The sequence below is a fragment of the Galeopterus variegatus genome, unplaced genomic scaffold, assembly GCF_000696425.1.
Source record: "Galeopterus variegatus unplaced genomic scaffold, G_variegatus-3.0.2 Scaffold549, whole genome shotgun sequence".
Taxonomy (NCBI): Eukaryota; Metazoa; Chordata; class Mammalia; order Dermoptera; family Cynocephalidae; genus Galeopterus; species Galeopterus variegatus.
The window spans coordinates 19616-30737 of NW_007726660.1; the positions used below are offsets into that span (position 1 = coordinate 19616).

Here is an 11122-nt window from a genome sequence, read left to right on the forward strand (position 1 = left end):
AGCTAACCAGCCAGGCCCTCGCTTGGCCATCATTCTAACATTTAAAACTAAAAGTTAAAACTCACGGGAACAACTTATCCTTTCTCCACATTTACAATGGTTGACAGCATCTTTATTATATTAGATAAAATGTTTATATTTCTAAAATCATTCACTCACTAAATAACAGTCAGCTAAATATAAACTCTAAACTCCTAATTTTCAAGTTAGAGCAAAGCACCACTGATTACAGTTTAGGTCTAGAAAACACTATCAGATATCAAGCCAATATTTTATAAAATATTAACAATTTAAAAGTGATATAATCATAGTAATCAAAAAGCAGCCATAATGACAATCAGTCAAAAATAGGAATTGGTTTAATATTAGAAACTATAACATTAAAAAAAAGAAACTATAATATTATTAGACCGATTACACTGAAAGTAAAAAATATTTCCTTTATTGAGCACAAAATGCCATAAATTCAGGTAAATCAAAATTAATTCATGTAATGCATTGGCAGAACAGAATTTATGTTTGTAGGGTCCATCATTTCATTTTCAGGCATTCAGTTTCTGTACTTGACCACAGTCAAAAGGTCAAGAACCACGAAGCCAACAAGTTCCTAAGGATTTCCTCAATATTACATCACTGCTCTAAGTGGTGAGCAAGAGAAAATTCAGACAAGTCAAATACCCACACCCCGTACACAGTTAAAGAATTTCCTTCATTTTTTTCTCTACTGATTCCAACAAAGAAATATGATGAGAAAAACTGGAGGGTTCCCACATATTTGAATAACAAGTGAAAATCTAAAAATATCTTCACTGTATGTTATTACCAACTGTATTACTGGGTTTTATAGTGACAGCCCTGTGCTATAATTTCTAGAAAACCTCTACATAAAGCTCCATAAACCCAACCATTCCTGTAATGTATCACCTTATCTAGCACACAATCATTTCAAACACAACTTTTCATGTTAGTATAATTTGTTCAAAAATGGTAATAAATATATCCACAAAGCCAGAAAAATCATTGCACAATCTACTGTAACTTGTTCTTACCAGTACTGACAGTTAATCCTAGACCCAAGATCCAACATAAAAGAAAAATAAGATATTCCAATATTACTTGGTTTAATTAAAGATATTCATTATACCTATACCTTTTAATGGACCAATACTTCCAATCAACATTATAAATAATCTGGACCAACTGCAGAGTAAAGCCTGTGAACAATTATCACAAAACTAAAACATGGATGGCTGTCAGTTGGTGGCAGAGTTCTTGCTTTCATAATAAATATAAAATCAATTTCCTGCTCTAGTTCCTATTCCAAGTTGAAAATGATATATCTGACTATGAATTCCAACTACCTTCATCCGCATTTTTTTTTTTTAAGAAAAGTGGGGGAGAAAAGAAAGAAAAACAAAACTTATGAGACCACCTAAGTCAATTCCTCCTCATTTGAGGACACTGGATAGTAAAGATACGGTACACATATAAGCTTGCCATTTCACGTATATATATATATATTTTTTTCCCCTTAACATAGCAATTTCTCCCCATCAAATGCCATTCAAGTATTTCATAAGTCCTTCCCAGTAACTTCTCTATAAAATTTTATTTGCAAGTCTTAGTACATCTGAAAGCCTGTGTGGGAACCTTTTGTTTAAATAATAATATGCAGTTTCAAAAGCTTTTTGTTCCCATTTCAATCAAAAATAACTTCATATGTTTTAAATGAAATTTTGCAAGTAATCAGAGACTAATGAAGATTCGTTGATTTAACTAGTTCAGGGAGTCTGAGAAGGGAATGAGAATTTGAAGTAACCAAGTATTTCATTTAGAGAGGCAGCTAATATGTAGGTACACTAAGTCCTCTTCACAGAGAAATGTAATCAGGACTTTTGTCTCAGGAGAGACTCATCTCCTCTCTGTATGCACATTCCTAACTTCCATTAACATTAACGGGCACCACACAAGCATACCGAGGAGATGCCAGCGTGGGTAGTGTGCAAGGATGGCAGCTGTGGTGACTAAATAATCCATATGGCTCTGAAGAGAAGTTATGGTTTATTGGGTCTAGAGTCACAGCTACAGTGGTGGAATTCAAACACTAGAACTAAGCCCCATTACAAATGCCTTACGCAAACCCTCTCCCATCTAAACGTACCCAGCGATTGTAGATAGGCCAGGGTTTTGCGATTCTACCTCCATTCATGGTTTATGTAGAAGTTCCATGTTTAGGAAACCTTAATCTTTTCATAGGCCAGGGAAGTTCTGTCCTCCTCATCTTCCCCGACACCTAACCTAGAATTCATTTATGCATTTCCCCACAAAGTAGCTTTATAGAGAAAAATTCAAAGGCTTGGCTTAAACCACAAGTCAGCAAAATCAGAATCAAGTATGAAACTCTATCTTCAACATGAAAATCAAATAATACAGTAATCTTACATATCAGATATATACTGAAATATAAATTCCACAGGTTGTATAAAGAGTAGAGTTTAAACACTAATTCTAATTGTTCCACCTTCTATGGACTCACATCAGAATCTTAATGCTCATTTAATATAGTTTCCCGAAGCCCAATTCAACAACTTCCTACTTTCCCTAGCGAAGAAAATATCCTCGTGAAGTCCAGTTTACTGATGACATTGGTGCACAAGCCCACACACACAAGTATACACTTCTGAAGAGGTAAATGATAACAGTTCACTAGCCATGTTGCTGAAATTGTGAAATTATGTCTAAGACTAGATGACACAAAACTCTTAGTATATGTTCATAAATTGAGAGAAATGAATGAAAACTTCATATTTGGTATATCCAAATAGGTCAATTAATATTCAGAAAAATTCAGTAACATTATATTTAAATAATCATAGGAGATGACACAAAACTCTTAGTATATGTTCATAAATTGAGAGAAATGAATGAAAACTTCATATTTGGTATCTCCAAATAGGTCAATTAATATTCAGAAAAATTCAGTAACATTATATTTAAATAATCATAGGAGGGGGAAAAAAGAATCCACCAATGTTCTAGAAGCTTCTCTAGACCTTTCAATCAATTTTATTTATATGCAAAACCAAGAGAAACTTCAAAAAAAAAAAAAAACAAAGCTCCTCCTGATGCTAAAGCTCTCAATTTACTGACAGGCAAATGGCTTCATGCTGCCACTTAATCTCATTTCTTGCATAATGCCCTCTAATTAGCATATCAAAGTGAATTAATACTTCTAGGGCATTAGCAATGGGGAAATCTGCTCCAGGCTCACAATAGCAGTTAAGAGAGAGCCAAGAAATCCTCAAAAACACCACAAACCACTTTGCATTGCAAAACTGTTCAATTTATTTATCCTCTCTCTCTAAACATTTTTACCGCACACTGTTTTACTACTGTTCACCAAACAAAAATGATAATTGCCAAAGTTACCAGCATCTGTAATGCCTGTTTAGAATCTTAATTTAGATTATGTTGCAGATAATTTCTATATGAAACCATTGGTTCTATTATAAATGTTAATATAGAGACAGTGGAAATGTTGACATTCTCAATTAGTTAATTTGAATTTGAAGTAAAATTTTATGGGATGTTAAAATTTATGAATTTTTTAATGTAAAAAGCCACCTGCTGGACTCTGATGCCTAGGAAATATGCTTTGAAAACTGATGTATCACATAAAACAAAACAAACAAAAAAATCATTTGCTATAACATATGTTGAGTCTCCCAAATAATGGTTCAAACAGTGTGAGGAGTCATCAGCATTAAAAGGATTACATTGTATACCAAGTCCTCATTAATATGATCACACAAAAAGGGTTATTGTTGAAAACAGCTTAACATTTTAAAGCACTTAAATTAAAGAAAAACAATAAGCACAAAACTTTTAACAATTATTTTTATCCATAATTACTTTTAATCATTTTCAGTACTAATCTGTTACTATCATGTATAGTCAGTCAACAAAAAAATGCTATGCCAATTCAATTTAACAGATTCTATCAGACCAACTTTTTTTGATAGATATACATTCAAATTTAGTGCCAAAACAAACTACAGTTACCATTAAAAACTACAAATACACTATATTTACAGAAAATATCTATGAAAAAAATAGTAAAGAAGAGATTTTGGTTGCAATTCGACCTAAAAAGGGGATAATTAGAATAAAGTGTTAAAGATTAATGAAATTTATTTTCTAATATGTTCTGTGTCTGAAGGCATATAAAGATGATATATTTTTTCAGGAGCTCATTCATGTATTACCTAATAATTTATTTCCTAAATAGAACTATCACCTAGATATGATAGCAATTTGTTTGTTTGATAAACTTCTATAACTTTGTAAAAAATCTATGACAGCCAGGTCTGAAAAACTTTGACCAATTTATATTACATAGTGATGTAAATTATTTTCTCTCTTCATACTTAGAGACTCAAATGGTCTACTGAAGTAGAGCACATGCTTGAAAAGGTCAACATGGTGGGGAGGGTAATGTGCAAGCTTTGTTAGTCAGTTACTACCTAAATCATGCTGATCACACTGATAAATTGCTAAAACACAAGCCTGCTGAGACAACAAATAAAACATTATTCTCACAGTGTCAATATTTAACTAATAAATATCTAAAGATGTTCATACATACATGAATGGGGGAAAGTAGTCTAAATCCTTATTTAACTTGATGTGTTAAGTATTTATTCTGAATAGATACCTCATTATATGAGTATAAAATAAAGTGATGACTAACTTAGGGTGTGGTTCATAAATTGCAGTTTCAATACTTATAGCCCCACCTTATACAATGTAACTCCATCCTATACGTGCCACCATGAAATATTAAAACACAAATAATCCAAATAAGATGTTAATTTAAATCCGCATTAGAAAGAGCCTTTTACAAAATTTATAAATAGAAATCTAAAGTACGAGCAAAATTAATTAAAAAGAAAAGCATCATAGTATGAAAAATGTACACGGGTATATTTTATGAAAGCTGATGAACCAGTGTATTCTTTGGGGCATGCTGCGACCTCCTTTGCCAATGTATTAGTATAATTCTATTTGAAATAAAATTATGTAAATGATATAATGAAATCACTAAGTAAGCCCCAAATAAAATACCAAAACTACACAAATCTGCAATAAAATGAGGTTCACTAAAACAGAGGCACCAAAGAATTACTTGCCAAAATCAAGTTAGTATTGAAAAGAGAGTTTAATATATTTTTACTGGGAAGGCAAAAAAAAAAGTAACAGGGTTGGAAACGGCCCTACATTTTAAAGAAAATATCTACATGATACTTTACGTCATTAAGTTCTACATCAGGTTGTCAGTGAGATTTTTTTCCAGGATTTTACAAATATATTTCATGTATTATTTTATAAGGATAGGAAAGGAGGAGTAAAGAAAGTTTGAAAAAACCATTCTTTTACATCCTCCCTCAAAACCTCCTACAAAAACTCCAGTAATATATACAAATCTATAAACATAGAAAAAATTTTATGAAATATTCTTAAATTGGTCTAAGGAAAATATATTGATAAAGCAATATAATTTTTGACATTTCCAAGATATATTGACTTTGTATATTTTTCCTGTTAATCATTTAATATTTCCAATGTAAACAGACCATAATGTCTGTCTAAAATTGATATGAAATTGCAAATGTTAAAGGTCTATTAAATTTTGCTTCAAAATAATTTTGGGAGGGTGCGAGTTACAAAGAAAACAAAATTGGTCAATTGTTGCTAATTGCTGAAGGTAGGCAACGAGTTCATGAGGGGTTCAAGATTCTCTTCTTTCTACATGTATTTATGTTTGAAGTTGCCCATAATAAAAAGTTTTTAAAAAGTAGAAAATAAGTTCATTAAAACACAAAAATAAATCATGTATGGAATAATGCATTTGTTTTTAAAACTTTGGAACAAATGATGTTATTATAGCGAAATAGAGCAAGAGCAACTTAAAAGAACATGCAATATATACAATAACATTTAGAATCATATATAACAATTTTTACCTTTCTTGCTAAATTTGCACTTAATGAAAGATTTGGTTTTTATACACTGAAAATTAAAAGAATTACACAGCACTGTATAAAAAAAAAATGCAACAAATTTTTATACCAAAGCCTTAAAAAGAGAAAACAGACCAGAAAAAGAAGATTGCAGTTAGTCTCTAAACCTTTTTAAGATCAGAATTAAACAGAGAGGTGTTGACTGAGAGTACTACACTGTCCCTTTGAAAGCCAGTCGCACTTACAGGAATAAAGATAAAAGGCTTAATCTCAGATCATATATTAAATGCACATAAAAACTCACTTGCAAGCTATATTCTTGATCTAGTTTTGATATCTAAAATTCCTTTTCAGGGAGGGTTCCTTTAAAAGTTAAGAATTTTTAAGTCATTTTCTTCTTCTCCTTAAACATAAAAAATACTTCAAACAGCCCAACCCAGCCAAGCAGGCCTTTCTCTCCCCCTGCGGACACCTCCTGCAGTAGAGAAGTTCATTAAGTTTTATGATCTTCCCAAGTCAGTCCTGCTTATAAGCCTCACAAAGGCTACAAATCTGGCAAACCATCATGTATGCCATTAGACATTACTAGTAAATGAATGCTATTTAGGGTTTGTGGTGGCAATAAATCAGAGTTTGGTTGGCAGCCATCAACATGGAGTATTTTAACCTACGTTATAAAAACGAAAAGGTTGTGTTGATTTTTTTTAATCTACAACATTGTCTCACAATAATATGATTCAGATTATACACTAAAATATTGGATTTTCATTAAAAAAATTAATTTTCTTGAAAAGAACCATTTCCTTCATTCAAACTTTCATAATTAAGAGCTTTGGAGAAAAAGGCAGATTTGTGAAGATGGAATCTTTATAAAAGAAAACACCTCAAAAATCAAGATTAAAGTGGTCAAAAAGAGGTGAGGAAACACACCCAAAAAAGTATGTGGATGAGCAAATCTCCTGTCATCAGGGATATTTAACAAAAGATAGACAGTAGAATATGGCTTTAAAAAGCAGGAGAAAAATCTTAACATATCAACAATTATCTCTCTGGTTGCTTACTTAGTTTAAAGTGGACAAATATCTTGATTTTAAAGCCTATAACTTTTCAGTTTGCTTTCAAAATGCATAAATATCACAACTCAACAATGAGAGACATTTCTGCCCCAAAATAACTATATGATAAGTTTTACAAAAGAATACATTTTTCAAGAAAAAGCAGGCATCTTATATTTAAAAAGTATACTTTTCCTTACCTATGAACAAGAAAATAATATAATTGTAGTAGATTACCCATTTATCTGTCAGAAGTGAAAAATGCCTTTTCATATATAGTAGGGAGTAAAAAAAGATGTTTTCGAAACTAAATCCCTCTTGTGCATCAGAACTGGCAGTATTCACTGCCTGATCTGAAACCTCAAAATCTACTGGCAGATCTACAAACACGTGGAATTTTTAAAAATAATTTTGTCTTATTTTAGAAGAAAAGCACAACTGAAATGACATTATCCACTGAAGTGACAGGTCACCCCCAACCCCTACACTCATCAACCCTCTCTACCCCTCCATTATGCAGAATAGAGTCAGCACATAATATTCCTGATTTCTATCCAGAAATGACTAGGTAAACTTTCTCTAGATTATAAAGAATTAATCTTTGGGTAGCACATCATTAGACTAAGTAAAATGACTTAAAGAAAAAGCACTATGCAAAAAATATATACTCTACAATGATTATTTTATAAGTTTATGTCTCCAAAGCATGACTAGGAAGCAGATGGGGGGGTGGTGCCTGGAATTTGCTGCCCTGCTTTCTTTGCTTTGGTAACACTCATGTCTGTCTACAAAGCTGTTTTATTTCAAATTGAGGATTCTGCGTCCAGTGTTCCTGTCTCATTCTAAGACCAGTTTTGGAGGGTGAGGTGGAGCTATGGGTAGTAGGGGAGAAAGGAGGAGAAAAAGAGCTTCACTCCCATCAATCACTCAGTAGTTAAATCACATCCCTCTCCAGTTTAGAGAGGCTGGCAGGAAGATGCCTCCTGCCCAGACAGCCGCCTTTACTCTTTGTCGGCTGTTGACTTTTTACAAAAGAGATAACGTGCAAACTTGGATTCACTGGCCAAAGCACAAAATGAGGATTTAATTTACAAGTTATCACTGAAAAGCCCCTGAAACAATTTTCAAAACACAAAAATGTATTTTGTCAGCTACCTCTTACTTCTCAAACAGCAATAGTCCTATCAAAGCTCTCCCTGCCAGTAATCCCAGACTCTGAAAAGACTTGTTTCTTTTTCGTAACTCACCTTTGACATGTAGTTGACTATACTTTCCTTTCAGAATGGTGTAACTAAGTCCTGTGCAAATAAGCAACTGGAGAACTTATGCTTCCTAATTGAATCCTGTCTGCTGCTAAATGTCTAAACATGAAAAGCAGTTTACTGGATTTGGTTCTCAAGCTGGCTAGGCCAAACTTAAAAAAAAAAAAAAGTCATGAGAAGGGGATGAAAGGAGATGAGTATCAATCCCCTCTCCCTAGTAATATAATGTTGTATAAAGTTGAATCAATCTTAATATTCACAACACAGTCAATACCCCAGTGCTTTAGATGTCAGCAGAAACTGAAGTGGAGCCCTGATAGCAAGAAAACCCTTAGACATTAAACAACATAATTTACTGAAAATTATACAGTTTTAGGCTTCTAAAACTAAGAATCTTCAAGACTTAATGCTGGGTGTCTTATTTCACAGCCTGATAAAAACAATCTACTGTTTTAAGCCACAACGCTTTCTAAAGGTAGCTAAAAATCAGCACAAAATAAAAGTTAGTAATTTAAAATGCCTGTGGTTTCCAAAATGTAAAAGGCATCTTTTAAAAAATCCCTCAACATTAAGAAACCATCCATATATGTGAATGAAAAGGAGCAAAAGTACTTTTTAGGCTCTCTTAATATTTGCTGGTAATTATGGTTTAGTACATATATTTATTAGACAGCAATAACCCACCACCTTTTTCTGGTTACTTTTAGGATCAGAATAGTATTGCAGAGTAAAAAATCTGGTTAAAAGGAGGGCAACTCTCCTATCAACCTAACAATTATATGCAGTGCCCTATTATTTGTACACTCAACTTAAACACAACCACATTTAACCTTTTAAAGAGTTTCACTTGGCTATTGTTATATCCTGTATTTTAACTTTTTCTCATTTGCCTCAACTTCAAAAATAGCAGCTTTTAAATACCATATATTCAACATACAGCAAAAAAAAGTAAAGCTTATTTAATGCATTTGATAATGATAATGCCAAACACGAACTATAACATTTAAATGTCTAATCTCTACTTCCACTTGAGCCATTACTAGCACCTCAAGACTAAAATATGCCCAATTAAAAAAAAGTTAAATTGAAATTAATTGCCAAAAATTTGCCTAGTATGTACCTGTAGTTTTCATTCCAGCGCTTCTGTAAAACCTGCCTTATATATTCCCTGCCTTAAACACTTCAGAATTGTTTAACCTGCATCTGTGGACCTTTTTCTACTTTATATATGAAGCACAGTTACAAGTGTAATTACTTCAAAATATGAAACTTAATAAAAATATGAAGAGACGTAATAAACTGTATATGCCTAAACACATCATCACCGTTCCTCGATTCTTAAAAGAAGTCTTCCCACCTAAAACACTAATTTAAACGTGCTATTGGGGTCTGTTCAATCGCATCTATTCTTCTATATGCGGAACTGAAGCTTAAGGCTGTCTAAGTAAAACAAAGTTCGGACGATGCTTCTCCCGGGTCCTCGGTCCCTGGCATCCAGTCTCCCGTTGGCTCCTTTTAAAAACTGGCACACGTAAAGCGAAAGGAGAGAGCAGCTGGTGCTTCGGGACCCCTCCCCGCCTGCAGCCAAGGGCAGCCGCCTTGGGACAGCGACCAGCCCCGTCCGCACATACACTTCATTTTACACCAGGAGCGGAACTGAGAAAGCAAGTCCAGATTTATTACAGTTTTTTCCCAAGATCAGGACGTGGGAAGAAGAGAATGATCAAAGATGGCGGTGCCCAAAAGCAGCAGCTCTCAACTGGAGAGTCGAAGGAGTAGCTCCGACCCCACCTCGAGGGTCTCCAGGCCCACTGCGGGGCGCAGCGTCTTACCTGTTTTCTCTTTGATCTCACACAGGACGCTGAAGAGCGCGGGTTTCATTCGGTGACAGTTCAGGGCATGTTTCCTAAAAAACAAATAGCAAAACACAAAGGTATTAGCATCACCTATGGAATAATATGGCGCCTTCCTTTAAGTTAGACCCAAGATTTAATTCCGGCCCCCTATTTTGGAAAGCTCTTTTGAACCATGGGAAGTCAACAAAAACTCAAGTTGACATTCGCAAGAGCCGCCAAGCTCCGGCGGCGAATTCTACAGCCCGAGAGAAACGCGACCCATCTGCCCGGCAGGCAGCAGCCTCGGCGACCGCAGGCGCGGACCCGCGCGGGGAGCCTTGCTCGNCGGGGCCCGGCCGGGGCGGCGCGCACGGGGGGACCGGGCGGGAGCTTTAAACCCGTGAGAGGGGGCCGGGCTGCGAGAGAGCCGGACGGGGAGAAAAGGAAGCCACAAGACCCGCGCGGCACCAAGTCCGTCCGAGCCCACAGAGCAACTTTGCCGACTCCCACCTGCGTCGGGGGTGCGGGCAAGTCCCCCCGAGGCCCGGGCGGGCAGCCGGTTTTCAGAGAAAGTTCCCCGCCCGGGGCTGAGGCCCCTGCCCCGGGCGCCAACCCGGGCCCAGACTCGGCCGCGGGCCCGGCTCCCGCACACACACAAAAGATGCTTAATGAGACGACACCAACTTTGCTTGCGCCTCGTCCAAGCTCTGGTCGGTGATGGTCATGATCTGGTGGAGGATGTCGCCGATGTCCTGCTTCCTGCCGTCGCCGTCCGCCCCTTCGTGGCCGTGCGGGGGAGGCGGCAGGGCCATGCCCCCCTGTACCGAGTGGCCGGCCAGGTTCACCCCGGCCAGAGTCTGCAGCATCCTGGATTGATCGTCCATCCCGCCGCGCGCGGGCGGGAGCGGGCGGCGGCTGAGGCGAAGGCTGAGGCGGCGGCGGCGGCGGCG

General features: G+C 36.1%; 1 protein-coding gene across 1 annotated transcript; it reads right to left on the bottom strand.

Moving 5' to 3' along the window:
* Positions 1-10092: 10092 nt before the first annotated feature.
* Positions 10093-11063, bottom strand: PBX3 (pre-B-cell leukemia homeobox 3). The gene is made up of 2 exons (XM_008569974.1): positions 10857-11063; positions 10093-10243 (listed from the first exon to the last, which is right to left on the bottom strand). The coding sequence occupies exons 1-2, from the start codon at positions 11054-11056 to the stop codon at positions 10093-10095; spliced, it is 351 nt and encodes a 116-aa protein (XP_008568196.1). The 5' UTR covers positions 11057-11063.
* Positions 11064-11122: the final 59 nt, after the last annotated feature.